Source organism: Geotrypetes seraphini, chromosome 4, assembly GCF_902459505.1.
Source record: "Geotrypetes seraphini chromosome 4, aGeoSer1.1, whole genome shotgun sequence".
NCBI lineage: Eukaryota > Metazoa > Chordata > Amphibia > Gymnophiona > Dermophiidae > Geotrypetes > Geotrypetes seraphini.
Window position 1 is genome coordinate 298,626,156 of NC_047087.1, and position 21,173 is coordinate 298,647,328.

General features: G+C 44.1%; 1 protein-coding gene across 1 annotated transcript in view; it reads left to right on the top strand.

Moving 5' to 3' along the window:
• The window catches only part of CFAP58 (cilia and flagella associated protein 58), a 326,613-nt gene that overhangs the window by 99,581 nt on the left and 205,859 nt on the right, over positions 1 to 21,173 (top strand). Inside the window, exon 9 of the mRNA XM_033943377.1 lies at positions 1,344 to 1,535. Within this exon, the coding sequence (XP_033799268.1) occupies positions 1,344 to 1,535 (192 nt within the window). The remainder of the gene's footprint in view (positions 1 to 1,343; positions 1,536 to 21,173) is intronic.

Below are 21,173 nucleotides of genomic sequence, written 5' to 3' on the forward strand. Positions count from 1 at the left end.
ACCCTGTATAGCTAGCACCACTAAATAAGCAAATATAAATTAAATGTATATGTAAACATATATACAGAATATCTAAATATTGGGGCTTCTGTTTGTAAGATCCTGGGTGTTGGCTTCATTGGCCCTATATTCCCATATTCATTGGCCTTATATTCCCATATAGTCATTAGCCTTATATACATGGGTAACCTAAATAATGCTGTGTTAGGACACTGCAACAAATGTTACAGCCCTTTAACACACATTAAGGTGAAAATAACACAAGTTAGTGTCCTAATTCATTTTGAAAACTACTCCTCCCCTTTAACTCTAATAAAATGCCTCCTGAAATCCTTTGTAAACTGAAATTGAGTCAGTAGTGTCTATTCGTCAGCCGAAAGCCTGAAGTCATAATGCCGTTGTACAGGGCCATGGTGAGACCTCATCTGGAGTACTGTGTGCAATTCTGGAGGCCACATTACAGTAAAGATGTGCGCAGAATTGAATCGGTTAAGTGGACGGCCACCAGGATGATCTCGGGGCTCAAGGGTCTCTCGTACGAAGAGAGACTGAACAAATTGCAGCTCTACACTCTCGAGGAACGTAGGGAGAGGGGAGACATGATCTCACAGGACGTGTCGAAGTGGAAGATGATATTTTCTTTCTCAAGGGACCCTCGGCCACAAGAGGGCACCCGCTCAAACTCAGGGGCGGAAAATTTCATGGCGACACCAGAAAGTATTTCTTCTCAGAGAGAGTGGTTGATCATTGGAACAAGCTTCCAGTGCAGGTGATCGAGGCAGACAGCGTGCCAGACTTTAAGAATAAATGGGATACCCAGGTGGGATCCCTACGAGGGTCAAGATAAGGAAATTGGGTCATTAGGGCATAGACAGGGGGTGGGTAAGCAGAGTTGGGCAGTCTTGATGGACTGTAGTCCTTTTCTGCCGTCATCTTCTATGTTTCTACGTTTCTATGTTTCTATTCACTTCTGTATTGTCATTGTGGTGGTAGAATATAGTATATAGACCCTGAATCAGAAAAAAAATAGAAAATTGAGACGTATTTGGGAAAAGTCTTGATTTTTCACAGAGGCAATGGATAAATAATTTACCCCCACATTTACAAAGCTATAACGCGGTTTTTAGCGCTGGCTGCGGTGGTAAAAGCTCTGACGCTCCTAGAAATTCCTACGAGCGTTGGAGCTGCTACCACCTCGGCTGGAGCTAAAAACGGCGCTAGGGTTTTGTAAAAGGAGGGATTAGTAAGATCATATTTATGTTCTCTGAATCCACTGCTTAGAATGAAGTGAGTTAGAAAATGTGCCGCAAATTTCATGATCAACTTGTTTTGTCTCTTCTTAGAATATGCTGAAGGCAGCCAGTGCCACTCAGAAGCAGCTGAATTTAGTGAAACTCCACGAACAGTCTAAGAAAAACCTGGAAGAAGAGATCCAAAACTATAAAGATGAGGCTCAGAAGCAGAGAAAAATAATTTACCAGCTAGAAAAGGAACGAGATCGATACATCAACGAGGCCAGTGATCTCACTCAAAAGGTAAAAGATTGTTCCTTCAACATTTTATTTATCGCCCTTTTTCTTTCACTCCATTTGTCTTTTCCTGTCTGTTGCTATTGCACATTACCATTTGAAATGAGACTTTCCTTTCGAAGCCTTGTATGACCTTGTATGCCCTTGCCTTCAAAAAACTACTAAAAACTTACCTATTCAGCAAACACGACCCTTAATATTCCCTTCACCCCACACAACACTTGCCCCACCTCTGCCCCCTTCCTCCTTCACCAGACCCTCCCTTCCCCACTCTCTACTTCCCTTATCTAGTGCGATCAAACCTGCAATTTCTGTTATATTGTTGTAAATCTTCCCCTCATTGCAGACAGTTGTAAATCGCTGTAATTTCACTACTGACTGCTGTAAATCGTTGTAATTTATCGTAAATCTGCTTGTAATTTGCTGTAAATCTGCTTCTAATTTTGTTGTAAATCTGCTTGTCAATGCAGATCATTTGCTAATTGATGTAAACTGCCTAGAACTCACTGGGTATGGCGGTATATAAGAATAAAGAATAATAATAATAATAGTTGCTGCAAGCTGCTGATAGTACCGCTCTGAGATTTTATACGTTGTCAATCTGTGGGAGAGGCGCTTTTGCACAAAATATCAGAATCCAAATACAGTGGAGCCTCGGTTTGCGAGTGTTTTGCAAGATGAGCAAAACACTCGGCAAACTTTTGTCTCGCAAACCGAGCACTGCCCCGATAAACGAGCAATTACAGCTGCAGGAAGCGCCGCTTCAGGGGGATTTCTCCTCCGTCCGCCGGCCAGCCTTCCCCCCCAGGTGCCTTCCGCGTATTGGAGAGCCTCTATCTGAGCCTACGCAGCCGAATGCCATCCCACCTGCACGTTGCGTATGATCACGCACAACGTCGATCATCGACGTTGTGCGTGATCATACGTAACGTGCAGGTGGGACGGCACTCAGCTGTGTGGGCTCTCATAGGCTCTCCAACATGCAGAAGGCACCGGCATGGAAGGCTGACCGGCGGATGGAAGATGAATCCCCCTGAAGCGGCGCTGTGTGGGCTCAGGGGTTCTTCGGCGGCTGACGGACAGAAGAGGCATCTCCCCCGAAGCGGCACTGCGGGGTTCTCCAGTTGCTGGCGGACAGAGGAGGCATTTCCTAGAGACCTGGCACCCGACAGGTACACACCCCTGGGCCACCCCTCACCACTTCCTCGGCACCTTTTGGGTTCTGGAACGAATTGTCAGCATTGCCATTATGGCTTATGGGGAAAGTTGCTTTGATATACAAGTACTTTGGATTATAAGCATGTTTCTGGAACGAATTATATTCGTAAACCAAGGTACCACTGTAGTTGATTGCATGGACTCATTCCTCTGTGGGTGAATGCAATGCAGAAGTCTGTTAGAGGGACATTTGCACCTCTTTGCTAGTATCAGAATTCAGAGGAATTGGAGTTGAAGTTCAGTGAGTTATATTTTTGGTAACTGCTTCTCAATGTTCTGTATGAGAATTAAATGTGTATTCAAGAACCTCAAAAAAGGTTTTAGAGTTAAAAAAATAGTAATGTTATGAAATTACCTCTTTGGGCTCCTTTTACAAAGCTGCGGCAGTGATTCCCCTGCAGCAAATTCACCAAAGGCCATTCAGTTCCTATGGGCTTTGGTGCATTTGCCGCAAGAAAATTGCTACTGCCTCTTTATAAAAGGAGCCCTTTGTTAGGTAATGTTTCATAGTTTATCCCTGGACAAGCATGCAGTATATTCTCACATGTGGGTGATGTCATCCACGTAGCCCAGTATGGACAGTGAAAAGTGTACTGTCACTTTAAGTTTTAATGAAGCTTCAGGACTGCCTGTCCTGCACCTTGGGTTTTGGCCAGGTACTAGTGACCTGGATTGGCCACCGTGAGAACGGGCTACTGGGCTTGATGGACTATTGGTCTGACCCAGTAAGGCTATTCTTATGTTCTTAAGCACGTGTGAGTGTTTTCCTGCCTGATGATGGCTCGCGTTTCCTCAGTTCTTCATTATCCGTAGAGTGAAGAAGTAGGATTTTGGACTTTGTCCATCTGTGGTTGTCTTCCCGTCGTGTATTTTCTTTAATTTTCATTATTGTTCTTCCTTTGTGTTTTTTTTCTTATAATTTTTTTTTTCTTTTTTACCTCAGCTGTGCAGGCCTTGTGCCCTCTTCGACCTTTGGGCCTTGAGCACAATTGTGTTTTTTGATTTGCCCACCACTATTTTTCCTTCCATATCAAGGCTTTCTACTGGGTTTAAAAAGTACTCTCGGGGATTTAGTAGGGGGAATATAGTGAGGTGGTGGGGTTGGAGGGGAGAAGAGGAGGGAAAATATAAAGTGTTGGTCTGTTGTAGTATGGTAATGCTTGGCCATCCTTTGAAGATGTTATGATTGTGTCTGGTTAGAGGAGATGGGGATGGAATTTGGGGGAGGGAAAATGTCCTTTACATATGAAGACATAGTTGTATTGTGAAATCTTTATTGTTAATATTTTGCTTTGTCTTCAATAAAAATTATTTGAACATAAAAAGTGCTCTCGGTGTTAATGGCCCATTCCATCATTGATCTGCACAATTGGTGCATTCAGTATTTGGGACCAGAGCATCGAGTAGACACTTGTACCCACTGTTCCATTCTCAAAAAACACTCTCTTAAGGCCCGGCACCTCCAGCAGTAGAGACTTTTTAGTCCTGCTATGTTGTTCAGAGAACATCCCGGCTTCATTGGTACCGGCTGTACCAGCATCGATGCTCCCCTCGACGTCGGGTTTGGTTTCAGCGACTGGTAAACCTGCTGTGAAGTCATCCTCCTCTCTTCCACTGTCCCAGGCATCGAGTCCCTCGATGCATGCCAAAAGGTGAAGACGGCAGAGATCGCCATCTGTATAGGCAAAGGCATACCTCATCATCGAGGTCTCCTACACCTCGACAGCCTGCTGCACCCTTGGTACCAGCTGTTGAGCAAATGGTACTGGTGCATCTTATTCAAGATCAAATTAAACAACTAGTTCAGAGGGAGCTGGCCATGCTGCTGGAAGCACAATCTGCATCGGTGCTTGCACTGTCTCCCTTGGTACCAGCCCAGCCTGAGCATGGCACATTGAAGCCACATGGTACCGATCCTTCTTCTCCAACAAAACACCAAGGTCACACAGTACTGAGGCATGCTTCTTGCCTACAAAGTCTACATCTCAGAGGGCATTGGCATTGCACAGTACTGACTTCCATACATCTCAACACAAATCGAGGTCTTCATGCAATGTTCAAGAACTGGGAAACTCCCCTTACTCTACCTATTGCACCTAGGAAGATAAACTCTTTATATTGGCTTCAATCCTGTCCTGGTTTTGATAAACCTCAACTTCAGCACCTGTCCTTACTAGTAGAGACTGTTCTCAAGAAATAATCAAGTTCTCGAGCCTATGCCAGTGCACCCCCGGGCAGAGAAGGACACACTTTGGATAAGTTTGGCCAACAGCTTTATCATAATTCTATGTTAGCCAGCAGGGTGCTCAGCTATAATTTTTTCATGACTTGCTATTTTCTATATGAAACAACTTACCAAACATCTGAGTTGAACAGTTTATTCTAGCTGATCGTCTTTCAGATTTCCAGGAGACTACCCGTAATCTTCTCCAAACCCTCAAGTTTATGGTTCAATCTGCTTTCGATGCCTTTGATATAACTTCCAGCTATGTCGATAGCTATGTGTAAATTAGTTTGGCTTCGGTTTTCCAACCTTGATATTAATATCCAAGATCGACTAGCCAATATTCCCTATTTGCGAGAGGAATTGTTTGGCGACAAAGTAGAGGATACTAAGCAAAAGCTCACTCGTCACCAGCAGAGCATGTCTACTTCTAAGTCTACTAAGACTCGTACATCGAAGACTTATCCAAAACAGACTTATACGTCTTATAAGAGGCAAAATCTTGCAACATTGTCCTCTTCTAAACCTCTACCTCAGAAGAAGCAGAAATCTCAATGGCCTCAGAAACCCCAAATCTCTGCTACCCCAGATGTCGACCCAGCTTTTTTGACTGCTTTCTGGAGAGCATAGTCAAAATTCATCCATCTTTGCCCCTTCCTCAATCCATCAGGAGTCGTCTTCATTTGTACCATCAGCGCTGGACTCTTATAACAACAGATGCTTAGGTTCTGAAAGTTATTCAGGAGGGTTATTCTCTTTGCTTCACTCAACTTCCTCCACATACCCCTCCAAGAGAATCCTCTTTCAACTTGCAACAGACTTCTCTTCTTCTTCAGGAAATGGAAGCTCTCCTGCAACTCAATGCTGTAGAAATAGTACCTCCTTCCCAGATAAATCAGAATTCTATTCAAAGTACTTCCTAATCCCAAAGAAGATGGGAGGTCTTTGATCTATTCTAGATCTTTGAGCTCTCAACATATATTTAGTCAATGAGAAGGTTTGCATGTTATCCCTAGGAACCCTTTACCCACTTCTAGACAAAGAAGATTAGCTATGCTCTCTAGACCTCAAAGAGGCATATGCACACATAGCCATTCATCCAGCTCATAGAGAGTACCTTCAGCTTCGAGTCAGACATCACCTCAAGTACAAGGTACTACCATTCAACCTAGCCTCCTCTCCCAGAGTGTTCACATAATGCCTAGTGGTAGTACTGCAATCCTTTGTGTTCATGGGTTTTATGTATATCCTTACCTAGATGATTGGCTGATCAAAACTCCATCTCCTCAAGCAGTCCAGTCAGCTATACAGGCCACTGTCACTATCCTGGAACTTCTGGGATTTGAAGTAAATTACCAAAAGTCCCATTTGCAGTCAACTCGAATCTTGTAGTTCATTGGAGCTGTACTCAACACCATTCGCTTAGAGGCTTACCTGCCCAAACAGAGACAGGATACATTGATTCAAATTTGCAGTCAGGTTTCTTCTCTTCTGAATATTTCAGCCAAACAAATAATGTGTCTCCTAGGGCACATTACTTAACTCACTTAATTGACACGATAATTTGTGCACTAGTTTGTCCTAGGGCACATGGCATCAACAGTTCATGTGACCCCATTTGCCCACCTCCATCTCACACCAGCTTAATAGAACCTGGTATCTCAGTGGTCTCAAGCTACAGACCCGCTGTCCCAGCGGATCAGGGTCTTTTCACTTCTACGTCAATCTCTTCAGTAGTGGTTGTGACTCAAGAACTTCTTCGGAGGTTTGCTGTTCCATATTCCTTCACATCAGCGAGTTCTCACGACAGATGCTTTCCTTTGTGCTTGGGGAGACCAACTTGATAGTCTATGAACTCAAGGTCTCTGATCCACTCGAGAGAGAGCACTACACATCAATTTCCTAGAGCTTCAAGCAATCTGCAAAGCTCTTAAAACTTTTCAAGCTTGACTTCTCAACTAAGTCCTCCTTATTAGAACCGACAAAGTAGTAATGTTCTATATCAACAAACATGGAGGTACGGGCTATCTTCCTCTATGCCAAGAGGCTCTTCAAATTTGGAAATAGGCAATCTCCCGGAACATTGACCTCAATGCAGTGTATATGCAAGGCAAGCAGAATGCTCCGGCCGACAAACTCGGAAGATTTCGTGGACTCTCAATTCCAAAGTCTTGAGCCATATTTTCTCTCTTTGGGAAACCCCTCAAATAGACCTATTTGCATTTCCTAACAATCACAAGTTACCGCAATTCTTCTAAAGACCCTTCACACTAACTGGAAGTGGATGCCTTTCTTCTGGATTGGTTCCACAAGCTCCTATAATTTCTCTAATTGCAAATACCTTGTACAAATTCAAGCAGAAACCAGCCTACTATGACACTCATAACTCCTCAGTGGCCCAGACAACCATGGTTTTCTTTTCTTCTTCAACTGAGTGTCCAGGATACCATTCTACTACAGATTTTTCCCTCTCTCTTAACTCAGAGTCATGGATCTCTTCTCTATCCCAATATGTAGTTTCTACATCTAACAGCTTGGTAACTGACTGTTCCAGATTTCAATCTCTCTGCACCAGTACAGTATATTATCATTGCTTTTAGGAAACCTTCTACTCAGCAATGCTCCCATTTCAAGTGGATATGCTTTACCACATGGTGTAACCTCCACCACCTGGATCCTGTAACATCCTAAATTCCTTCAGTGCTGGACTATCTTCCCTACCTTTGGCATCTCAGTGCTTTCCATAATCCACTTTAACATTAAGCCTACAGCTTCTTTACTGGTTTCCAGGTTTATGAAAGAACTCATGAATTCCAAACCTCCATTCAAACCGCTTCCGGTCATTTGAGATCTTAATGTAGTTCTCACTATATTGATGAAATCTCCATTTGAACCTCTTGCAACTGCTCATCTTAAGTATTTTACATGGAAAGTAGTCTTCTTGAACTGTGCCACTTCAGCTCGTTGAGTGAGTGAGCTTCAAGCCCTTGTTTGTGACCCATCTTACACAGTTTTCCATCATAACAAGATAGTCCTTCACACTCATCCAAAATTCCTTCCAAAAGTAGTCATCACGGAATTTCACCTTAATCCATTATCCTTCCTGTTTTCTTTCCAAAGCCTCATTCTCATCCTGGGGAAACGGCTTTTCATACATTGGACTGTAAACGTGCCTTGGCTTTCTATTTGTAGCATACTAAGCCACATACAACTTCATCTCAACTGTTTATATCTTTTGGTCCTAACACATTGAGACTTCCTTTATCCAAACAGACTATCTATAGTTGGTTGGCCTGTATCTCTTTCTGCTATGCTCAGGCTGGGCTGCCGCTTGAGGGATGTGTTACAGCACACAAGGTCCAAGCAATGTCAGCATTGGTGGCCTTTTTGTGTTCCACTCCCATTGAGAATATTTTCAAAGCAGCTACTTGGTTCTCACATTTGCATCTCACTACTGTCTAGAAACCTATTCCAGATGAGATGGTTGATTCGGCCAAGCAGTTCTACAGAACTTCTTGGAGGCCAACATTCCCTCCATATTTTCTCAGTTAAGTTAGGGAGTTCCACATGTGAGAATATGTGACCTGCTTGTCCTAGGATAAAACATAGTTACATATCTTAACAGGTGATATCTGTGGACAGCAGGCTGATATTCTCACATTCCTGCCACCTCCCCTGGTTGGCTTCTTGGCTCTTAGCTTGTTTACAGAACTTAAGAACCATGAGCCGATGTTCGTTGAAGCTTAAAGCGACAGTACAATTTTCACTGTCTGTACCAGGCTCTGTGCATAATGTCACCCACATGTGAGAATATTTACCTGCTGTCCCCGGATAACACCTGTTATGGTAACTGTGCTTTCATGTGCTATAGAGGTGATAATCAAGTAATGACTTGTGAGCCTTCTTTAGCTTTGTGGCCAATTTTGTCTGACATCGACTTGGGTGAAAATGGAATTTGAGCAGAGGGAGTAACTGGCAGAACTGATTTCTTCGTCCCTGTTCCCATATTAGGATAGTGCACCAAGCTGGCAGTGTACTCTCTGAAAATCCTGTATTGTAATGTTTGCCCAATTGTTGCATCACCGTACTGCTGGCCTGCTGACATTTTGTGGTATGGGTGAGAGGGTCATTGAGGAGTTGGCAAAAAGAAATGGTAAGATGAGGGGAAGAGACAGGAAGAGACAGGGGAAGTGTAGAGATGAAGAACTGAGATGAACAGAGGAAGAAAGCTGAGCTCATGAAAATAGAGGTAAAAAAGAGATGGAAATATATGAGAAAAATTGCTTAGATGAATGTGTGTGAGATTGATTTTAGGGAGGTGAGAGAAGCTGCCTTGAAATACTTGGTGTCCAGTTTTAAAAATTAGTCTGTCCTCCTAATTCTGCAGTGTGCCACAAGTTAAATGCTAATTAGGCACCCCAACGTATTTAGGTGCTGTTCTATAAGTTAGCACAAACATTAACACCGGCTTCCTGCAGATTAAAGCCAGATTTTATATATATTGCTTATATCCTAAGTGGTTTACATTGAATAGTAATCAGATACTCTATAGTTAATTAAAAATAGCTGGAGATGAAAGAAAGTCAAAATAGTAGTGGTGGCCATCTTGGATGCGAAAGGGAGGAGGGCGAATGGATGGTATTTGGAAGGACAGGTAGGGTCCAGTGAAGAGCTTTTGAGGAGTGGTGTAACCACAGCATGTCTGAAGGCATCAGGAACAGTGGCAGTGGAAAGTGATTGAGAGAATGAAGTTTTGACAAGACAGAAAGAGGTGGGAAGGAAGGAAGAAAGGAGAAGAGAGAGATGCCAGAGCATAGGGGTGAGGGTGGAGACATAGAAAAATGGAGAGGGGTGAAGCTGAAATGAATCATGTATAAAGGAGAGAAGGGGCACAGGATAGACAGTTTAGGGAAGAGGGAAGATGACATATGGAAGGGAGAAAGGGCGGACAATAGATGGAAAAAAGATAGAGGGTGAAAAGTGAGTGGAAGGGGCAGAGAAAGAGGGCAGAGCCTGGATGGAAGAGACAGAGAGAGAGAGAGAGAGGGCAGATGCTGCATGGAAGGTAGAGAGAGGACAGACACTGGATGGAAAGAAGAGAGTAAAGAAATGAGGAAAGCAGAAACCAGAAATGACAAAAGAAGAAAAAAGATTTTTTTGTTGCTTTAGAATAAAATAGTACTTAGCTGTATTAATAAACATTTATAAATAGAAAATGGAAATAAGGTAATCTTTTTATTGGACTAAATTTAATACAATTTTTACTAACTTTCGGAGACCAAAACCCCCTTGCTCAGGTCAGGACATGATACCTTGTACTGTATTGACCCAAGGAAGGCACAAGCGGAATAGAAATCACTAATGTAATGTAATGTAATGTTTTGGCCTCTGAAAGCTAATTGAAAAATGGATTACTCCAATATAATGGTATTTTCTTATTTTCCATTTTTGTTTCGTTTCTATTTGTTAATTTGTAAAGTGCTGACTGTTATTTGTCAGTTTTTTCAAATTTACATCTGCTACCTTTATATTTTGTCAAAAACAAAAAAGGAGAAAAATACACTATCATTCTAATAAGGGAGCGTGAAAAAATCAGGATTGAAAAATAATAGACAACATGATTACACCAAAATATATAAATCAAAACATATAACTAATGTACTATATATTTTTTATAGGAAGGTAGTGCACATAGAGGAAAAAGGGGAACCAGTTACCCAAAAAACCTGACCACCCAATCATTGCAGTACTTCTGGCTTACAAATAGATACTATTTTTCAATATATTGAAACTGAAAAAACTTATCTTTCAAATAAAATTCTTTGGCCTCGACATGCCACATTTCATTACTTCTTCAGGAAGCCAAACTGGGACAAGTTGGAAAGACACAAGTCTTACATGCTGGATGATAGTCTCTCAAGAGCTTGAAAAGGCTTTAAAGAAAAAATTCCACTCCTCTGCTCACAATCACTGCCGATTGTCTTGTCTTTTGGCCCCGGTATGGGAAGTTGATTCGGAGGCTTTGAAACTCATGTTGATGCAGCTATATGATAAAACAACAGCATGACACGATGGAATAGTGCAATGAAAACCCGAATAGTTGGAGCTAGCTGAAGAAAAATTTTCATTAAGGATTGGAGTGGTGGAGAACCAGGACATCAATTGCAGCTGAGGTCATTGGAAACATTGAGGCAACATACAGCTTACAATATTGAGACTTTAGGGAACTGGTAGTGGTAAAGTGAAAGGAGCAGTGGTTGAAAGAACTCAAATCCACTCCGGGTTTTCTATCTCATTGGGGATTTTTTTTTTTAATTGCTCCTTTGAGTTTTATAGGGAATAGGTGAATTTATTTATGTGCACGGTGTGGTTATATAAATGTTATTTATGTATGTATGTAATTTTAAAAGCTTAAAAAAATCGATTGTTTGACATTATATTCTATGGGCGCGTTAGCATTTAGCGAGCGCTAAATCAGTTAGCACGTCTTAGTAAAAAGGACCCCTTAGTGCTTGAGCGGTGGATGTGTAATTGAGCTATTCCTTCTGTAAAGTGTGAGATTTGTTCTGCGTTAAAGCCTTCATGTTTAACCTTATGCGGAGGCATGGCTGATGCTTACTACTTACTCTGGTTACAATGGAAATAAGGTTGTTTAATTGTGATCGCTACAAGTTATAAATTCTCTGATAATGGTAATCTGGACTTAAGTAAAGGCCGTTTGATAGAAAGCGAAAACCTAGGCTCTCTGTGACACTAAAAGTAAATGTTATTCATGGTATATAAAGATAATAGAGCAATACACGTTATTGATTATGCAATATTACAGAGCTGTTGGTTGAGGAAAAGTGAAAGGCAGCATGCATCAGCATGCAGCTAGACAAATTAACTGGAATTGAATTTCAGCGTGCAAGCAATTTTATGGTTCTCGTTTTCAATGTTCTTCTTTTTAATGGCATGTGTATTCAAACAACTGGAAATATTTTAGCTTAGAAACTCTAAACATTTCTGCTAACTACCCATTGCTAGATTGGATTTTGAAGCTGCACCATTCAGGTCCATTTACTCCAGAGCAAGTTTCAATATTAACAGGGTGTGTTGAAATCTTAGGTGCAGTGTGTTGAAATGATTGAACTGTTAATGATAAGCTGTGTTCCTTAAATAATGCTAACACTGAGATATCAATAATGAAGACGTTGCTTTGCTGTGGTTTCAGAACCAATTATTACAACATAAAAATTGATGTTTACTAAGAGGATTCAAAAAGCATTTCAATATTAAGTAGCGGTTCTTGGTTGTAGTTTTCTGGCCCCCAAACAGGTGTGCATTTTAATTATCTGCATTCGGGGCTGTTAATTAAAACATTATGGGCCTATGTTCTATGGGAATTACTGCATAATAATGATTCCTTTTTGTCCATGCTAGACCAGTGAAATTTAGGAGGAAATTCATAATTTGGAGCTAAGAGATGTAGTGCATGCTGTGTTAGCATGTGTTAAATGCCAAGGCTCCCATTATGGAGTAATTCTTAGCGTGTTCTAAATCACTTAGCATCCATTGATGAGTTCCCCTTATATTCTCCTATCAGCAGATGGAGACAGAGCAAACCTGCTTGACTTCCCTATACATGTTACTGCAGCTGGGAAGCCAGTCATTCTGGCCTAGATACACTAAATGCTCTGATCATGTACCGATGGCCGCTAAACCAGTTTGACGGAGAGTCCTTAAGCGTCTGAGCCAATTTGGGCCTTAGGCCTCCTTCCCGGTGTATTCTGGGATACAGAGGGAGGAGCCTAAGGTCCTGATTGGCTCAGATGCCTAAGGCCCCTCCCCGGGATACACCAGGAAGGGGAGGTCCTGCCATTTTGGATCGGCGGGCCTGTGAGCGAGAGGGACTGAGCATCTCTCCTGTTGTCTTCTTGGGGGTTGGTTCAGGAAGTGTGAGGGGTTCAGGGGAGCCAGTGAGGGTGTCCGGTGGCAGGAGGGAGGGTGCATCCCTCCTTCCAATTTTTTGTAAAGTATGGAGAGTGGGAAAGGGGAGGTGAGGGATCAGTTTGGGGAGGTTGGGGGGTCATGGTGTGGAACCAGATCCTCACAAGGTTTGCCTATGAAAGTTGGATGCCTGTTCTGACTCTCTCTTTTCCTAGTCTCCTCTTACAACTCTGTCACTCATTCTAGACCTCTTCCAAACCCTCTTCTTCCTTCCCCTGACTCTCATACCCTCACCAGCAACAGCACCATCCCTGTCATACAATTCCTCCTGGAGCCCAACCCCTTTCTTCTTTTTCTCAGCTTTTACCCAGCTTTCCAGTCACTCTTTTTCAGCTCGGTTCCCTTTTCTCACATTTCCTCATCCTTTCCATGGTCCCATTTCTCTTCATATTGCTTCCTAGCCCTTCTCTACCCTTCCCTCGAGACACTCTTTCTTCCTTCTTACCTTCTTCCTTCTCTAGAGGCTCTTTCCCCATCACATAGTAAAGAAATCAAGGGAAAAAATTCAAATAGATCATATGAAACAAATACAAAATAGCATTCAGTGTACAATTTCAAGGTAACACAAGTATAGAAAACTAACCAGGTAATGAGTATAGAAACCAAACCAGGTCGTGCATGTGCAAGACCGGAGGGTTAGGACCTCGATAGGAAGACAGGACTTAAATGAGAAACCAAGGTGGCAAGGGAGCCCCTTCTGGTGATACAGACAGGTCGTGACCTGTTTGGGCCGCCGCGGGAGCGGACTGCTGGGCGGGATGGACCTGTGGTCTGACCTGGCAGAGGCACTGCTTATGTTCTTATGAAAAAACAAAAAGAATATTGAAAGGAAATAATATCAATTATTTGATCAAAAGCTAGTATGCAGCACCCTTAGCATATAGCCAATCCAAACAAGCAAAGTTATACAGTGGGCTCAGATGTCAGAGCTAATACAATTTTCTAACTGTTAATGAAAGCAGAGCGAGTTGAACAAGATCAAAGAAAATATATTTTAACAAATTTATTTTTTTTCCATCTTTATTTATTACTAGCTGATGCCCCGGCGTTGCACGGGTATTTAATTATAGCAATAACACTGTAAATGGATTTAAATAAAGATACTTTATAGTGGTGAATGAAATAATTTTGTTACAGCTTTATAAAAAGTAAAATATTCAAAGTATAATGTGAAATATTTGACAAAATGAATACAATTCAACTAACACAAAAATTGATTATAAACAACATTTTTAGTTTCACCTCCAGGAGCAAGAACATATACATTCTTGAGTGAACCCACCCTTCCCACGTGTGCAGGTGGGCTGCGAGACCCCCAGAACATATCACCCCAGGTAGTGAGGGATCTGCATACCAAGTTTCGTTCAAATCGGTCCCACAGCTTCTTACATTTTTTCCATTGACTTGAATGGGTGAAATCTGATTTTCTGTTTGTAGCTCCGCCCACGTGTGCAGGTGGCCGCGAGACCCCCAGAACATATCACCCAAGGTAGTGAGGGATCTGCATACCAAGTTTCGTTCAAATCGGTCCCACAGCTTCTTACATTTTTTCCATTGACTTGAATGGGTGAAATCTGATTTTCTGTTTGTAGCTCCGCCCACTTGTGCAGGTGGGTCGCGAGACCCCCAGAACATATCACCCCAGGTAGTGAGGGATCTGCAAACCAAGTTTCGTTCAAATCGGGAAAGCCGTTTTTGCGTTGGCAGCTTTTTACATTTTTTCCATTGACATGAATGGGTGAAATCTGATTTTCTGTTTGTAGCTCCGCCCACGTGTGCAGGTGGGCCGCGAGACCCCCAGAACATATCACCCCAGGTAGTGAGGGATCTGCATACCAAGTTTCGTTCAAATCGGTCAAGCCGTTTTTGAATTACAGTGAGAATGGCAGCTTTTTACATTTTTTCCATTGACATGAATGGGTGAAATCTGATTTTCTGTTTGTAGCTCCGCCCACGTGTGCAAGTGGGCCGTGAGACCCCCAGAACATATCACCCCAGGTAGTGAGGGATCTGCATACCAAGTTTCGTTCAAATTGGTCAAGACGTTTTTGATTTACTGTGAGAATGGCAGCTTTTTACATTTTTTTCCATTGACATGAATGGGTGAAATCTGATTTTATGTTTGTAGCTCCGCCCACGTGTGCAGGTGGGCCGCGAGACCCCCAGAACATATCATCCCAGGTAGTGAGGGATCTGCATACCAAGTTTCGTTCAAATCGGTCAAGCCGTTTTTGCGTGATCGCGGCACATACACACATACATACCTCCGATTTTATATATATAGATTAGTTTGTTACATAACATAACAGAATCAAGAAAAACCAAGAAAATACCATACTAAAAGTAAAATCCCTTAAGTTTAGCCCACATTATTGGGACTGTCTTGTTCCTTAATAGGTTAGGAAATATTGGGCTCCTTTTACAAAGGTGTGCTAGGGCTTTAACATGCTTAATAGTTCGTGTTAAATTCCCGAGCCTGCTATAGCGTGCGATAATTTTGTCCGTGTGCTAAAAACCCTAGCGCACCTTCATAAAAGGAGCCCATTATTTAAGTAAACATATTCAACATAATTATTTCTACAGACAAGCAAAGAAAAATATTTTAAATCTAAAGCCACATTTATCATCAACCATTAAATGTTAATTTTCTGAAACTGTCTGAAGTACAGGTTTATCTTTAAGAAATATCTCTAATGGGATGGATCCACAAATATATATTTATTATTTCTAAAGGTGACCAGACATTTACAAGGATATTTAAGAAAAAATGTAGCCCCCACAGCTTAAACCTTAGATTTCAGCTGTAGGAATTGCCTCCTACGAAACTGTGGGCTCCTTTTATCAAGGTGGGGTAGGCGGTTAACCCGCGGAATACTGCGCGTTCAACCGCCTGTCGCACTAGTCGTTAACGCCTCCATTGACGAGGCGTTAGTTTTTAGGCTTGCCCTGGGGGTTAGCGTGTGATGATCGATGGAATGGTCTTCCACGTCAGGTAGTCGAGGCCAGAACCACGCTTGACTTCAAAGGACGATGGGACAGACAGGAGGGGTCGCTCCAGAGGAATGCTTAAATGATGGAGGGAGGGAGGAGGGAGGGTTCTTGAGTGGGCTGACTTGTTGGGCTGTCGGCCCTTTTCTGCCGTCATACTCTATGGGGGTAATAAAAAAAAAAAAAACATCTAAAAAGTGTCCTAAATGGCTACTTGGACGATCAAAAAGCCTGATCGTCCAAGTACCCATAACCAAAGCTGGTTTTTAGACGTATCTAAAACCAACTTAGGCCTTTCCCCTGCCTCTAAACGCACAGAGAGAAAAGAGGTGTGTTTAGAGGAGGGGAAAGGGCGGGCAGTGAGCGGGAGGTGGGCCGACCTACACCTAGCCGTACAACAGGTATAACTAAAACATTACAGGTTGCCTAGTCGGCACTTAGACCTTTTTCACTTAGACGAAATAAAACCAGGTCTAAGTGCCGAAAAACGCTGGCGCCATCAGTTCAGCGGCCCGGCAACCTAACCATCGCGGCAGGAGAGATGCCTCATCTCCCCTACCGCGATGCCATCACTCTTCTACCCGAACTGCCGCGACCCGCAGCACTTCGAGTAGAGGAGTGATGGCATCGCGGTAGGGGAGATGAGGCATCTCTCCTGCCGCAATGTATTACTCCCCCCCCACACACAACATCGGGGCAAGAGGGAGCTCAAGCCCTCTTGCCCCAGCCAACCGCGGCACCCCTGACACGATCGGGGCAAGAGGGAGCTCAAGCCCTCTTGCCCCCCCGACTCCCCGACTCCTCGACAATATCGGGCCAGGAGGGAGCCCAAGCCCTCCTGGCCCCGGCGACCCCCCCCCCCCCGCTAGTTGTTCGGGCCAGGAGGGAACCCAAGTCCTCCTGACCCTGGCGACCCCCCCCCCGCTAGTTGTTCGGGCCAGGAGGGAGCCCAAACCCTCCTGGCCACGTCGACCCCCTACCCCAACCCCGCACTACATTACGGGCAGGAGGGATCCCAGGCCCTCCTGCCCTCGACGCAAACCCCCCTCCCCCCAATGACCGCCCCGCCCAAGAACCTCCGACGATCTGGACATAGGTACGACGAGTGAGGTGATTAAATTTGCGGACGACACAAAGTTATTCAGAGCAGTGAAGACGCAGGGAGATTGCGAAGATCTACAATGTGACATAATCAGGCTCGAGGAATGGGCATCGACATGGCAGATGAGGTTCAACGTGGATAAGTGTAAAGTGATGCATGTCGGTATAAAATTTCAAGCACGAGTACAGGATGTCTGGAGCGGTATTTGGAGAGACCTCCCAGGAAAGGGACTTGGGAGTTCTGATCGACAAGTTGATGAAGCCGTCTACACAATGTGCGGCGGCGGCAAAAAGGGCAAACAGAATTCTAGGAATGATAAAGAAGGGGATCACGAACAGACCGGAGAAGGTTATCATGCCGCTGTACCGGGCCATGGTGCACCCTCACCTGGAGTGCTGCGTACAGCACTGGTCACTGTACATGAAGAAAAACATGGTACTACTCGAGAGGGTCCAGAGAAGAGCGACTAAGATGGTTAAGGGGTTGGAGGAGCTGCCGTACAGCGAAAGATTAGAGAAACTGGGCCTCGTCTCCCTTGAACAGAGGAGATTGAGAGGGGACATGATTGAAATATTCAAGGTACTGAAGGGGATAGACTTAGTAGATAAGGACAGGCTGTTCACCCTCTCCAAGGTAGAGAGAAAGAGAGGGCACTCTATAAAGTTGAAAGGGGATAGATTCCGTACAAATGTAAGGAAGTTCTTCTTCACCCAGAGCAGGGGTGTCCAATGTCGGTCCTCGAGGGCCGCAATCCAGTCGGGTTTTCAGGATTTCCCCAATGAATATGCATGAGATCTATTTGCATGCACTGCTTTCAATGCATATTCATTGAGGAAATCCTGAAAACCCGACTGGATTGCGGCCCTCGAGGACCGACATTGGACACCCCTGACCCAGAGAGTGGTGGAAAACTGGAACGCTCTTCCGGAGGCTGTCATAGGGGAAAACACCCTCCAGGGATTCAAGACAAAGTTAGACAAGTTCCTACTGAACAAAGACGTACGCTGGTAGGGCTAGTCTCAGTTAGGGCACTGGTCTTTGACCAAAACGGGTGCTGCGTGAGTGGACTGCTGGGCAGTGGCGTACCTAGGGTATGTGGCACCCGGGGCCCATCATTTTTTGACACACCCCCCCCCCATGTAAAAAAATATTTTTTGTAATGACCATGAAACGGAATAAATGGTCAGAATAGAAACAGGCAGTGAAAATTTTCTTATATTCCAAACATAACATAACATAAATTATGTCTGAATTGTCATGACATCAGAAGTACATATGGAGTAGTTGCAGGTGATGCTTGGGACAGTTCTGATTGCGTTAGTTCGGTTTTATGTGTTTTTTGAATAGAAGGGTTTTTATTTCTTTTTGAACGTTTTGCAGTCTGTGGTCGATGTCAATTGGTTGTAGAGTTGGGGGTCGAGTGTTGCAGCTCGAATGGCTAGGAGGTTGTCGAACAGTTTTTTCTTTTGACATTTTTGGTTGGAGGGTGTGTGAATGGTGCGTGAGTTCTCCTATGTCTGTTTGAAGTGGATTGAATTATTTAGCTGAAGAAATTAGTTACCCCCTCATCCCACACACATTAATTCTCTTCCATTTTTGTTCCCATTATAAAAAAACACTGATAAGTTCCCAGAAAAAAAATACATTAAAATAAGAAGTGAAAACAAAGGCCCCTACAGATGAGAACATAACATAAGAATAGCCTAACTGGGTCAGACCAATGGTCCATCATGCCTGGTAGCCCATTCTCATGGTAGCCAATCCAGGATACTAATACCTGGTCATAACCCAAAGAGTAGCACATTCCATGCTACCGATCCAGGGCAAGCAGACACTTCCCCCATGTCTTAATAACAGATTATGGACTTTTCCTCCAGGAATTTGTCCAAACCTTTCTTAAAACCAGCTATGCTATCTGCTTTTACCATAACTTCTGGCCACTTCATTTTTAAGTTTAGATCTTTCCTTTCAAACAGAGACCTTGCTAGATGTCAAATACAGCACAAGGTAACTTCACATGGACTTAGCTGTGCAGGAAATGTGAATCTCCTCATACACCCACCATATAGTGCAAAAATGTGCAAAGGTCTGTTTTTTTCTTTCGATCACTACATAGCCTAATGCCACACAAGCAGCGCTGTTACAAACATATTCTGTAGGTCAATGCTAAGGATAACAAAGTTTCCTTCCTTGGACCAGAAGGAGATACTGATAAACCACTGGAAGAGATCCCAAAACAACACCCAAAGACCCACTCAGTGTGTGAACCAGTTGAGTGGAGTGGACTAACTGGGAGGTGGAAATGGGCCCGGAGTTTGCTCAGCAGAATTTCCCAGACCACCTCTTCCTCTCAACACATTGACACGCTGCCACCACCACCACTAGGAACACCTCACTGGGTAGGCCAGCTATGCTATAAACTTTATAAAACACATTATTATATTTTCTTATAAAGCACATATTTTAACTGAACTCTCTGACTTCCTCAGCCTTTCCATTCACAAAAATAGAAGGAAGAAAAGTTCCCATTTCCTGCTGTCTCATGTCCCCGGCCTATACAATATTTTTTTTCTGCAGACCCTTCAAAAGTCTAACCAAATCCTCGTTTCACTTGCATTATAAAGTACTGAGGATGCCATCTCTCCCCAATCCCAGGTCCTAAAGTCTAAGACAGTAGCGCAAACTAATGCTGCCAGATTCAGGAAAAAAAATTTTGATTCGATTCAGCCTATTGAATTGGTTTTTCAATTCGATTTTCCTGCCCAGTTCGGTGACTTTTTTCAAAACTCCTGGTGGGTTTTATAGCTTTTTCACCCCCTTTGGCTTCTCCTAACCACACTGGCGCTGTGGTGTAAATAAAATAAAGAAACAAAAAGGACTTTTCCTCTCTGTTAAATCCTAGCTCACGTTTGCAGTCCAACACCAGCTCTGGCAGGATACACATTTCAAATCTGACATATTATAATCACAAAACAGAAAATAAAATTAATTTTTCTACCTTTTGTTGTCTGGTTATATTTCAAATCTTGTTGGTCCAAGGCTCTGGTTTTCTTCTGATAACTTGCTTGCCAGGGTCTCCTTCTTTCTTCTTTCTGCATGCTAACCATCCATCTGCCAACTCTGTCCTCCCTTTCCATTTCCCTTCCCTCCCCAGGAAGTCTGGTATCTTTCCTTTTTTTCATCTCCCTCCAAAGATCCACCTTTTCTTAACTACCCTTTCATCCGGCATCTCTCCCTCCTTCCCCAACACCCCAGAGTCCACCATCTCTCCCTTTCTTTTCCCAATTAACCTCCTATCCAGTATCTCTATCCCTCCTCCACACCATCCCTTGTGTCCAATTTCTCCCTTTCTGTTCCTTCCCTCCCTAAATCCCATGGTCCATCATCTCTCTCCCTCTCCTCTATTTTCAGACCCATTATTTCTTTCCCCCCCAAAGTTTGACATATGCACGTCTCTTTGAACACCCCCTTCCCTCCGTGTACTTCTAAACCAGGGTCCCCCCCCAAAGGCCTGTCCCCCCTTAAAGGTCTGCCTGTCCCCTCTTGAAGGCCTGTCCCCCCCCTTGTAGGCCTGTCCCCCCCCTTGAAGGCCTGCCTGCCTGTCCCCCCCTTGTAGGCCTGTCCCCCCCTTGAAGGCCTGTCCCCCCCCTTTTAGGCCTGTCCTCCCCTTGAAGGCCTGCCTGTCCCCCCCTTGAAGGCCTGTCCCCCCCCTTGAAGGCCTGCACCCCCTTGAAGGCCTGCACCCCCCGAAGGCCTGTCCCCCCCTTGAAGGCCTGCACCCCCTTGAAGGTCTGCACCCCCCCGAAGGCCTGTCCCCCCCTTGAAGGCCTGTCCCAACCCCTTGTAGGCCTGTCCCCCCTTGTAGGCCTGCACCCCCTTGAAGGTCTGCACCCCCTCAAAGGCCTTCACCCCCCGAAAGCCTGCACCCCCCCGAAGGCCTGTCCCCCCCTTGAAGGCCTGTCCCACCCCCTGGTAGGCCTGCCCCCCCCCCTTGAAGGCCTGTCCCTCCCCCTTGAAGACCTGCACCCCTTGAAGGTCTGCACCCCCCCCGAAGGCCTGTCCCCCCCCCTTGAAGGCCTGCCTTCCCCCCCTTGAAGGCCTGCCTGTCCCCCCCCTTGAAGGC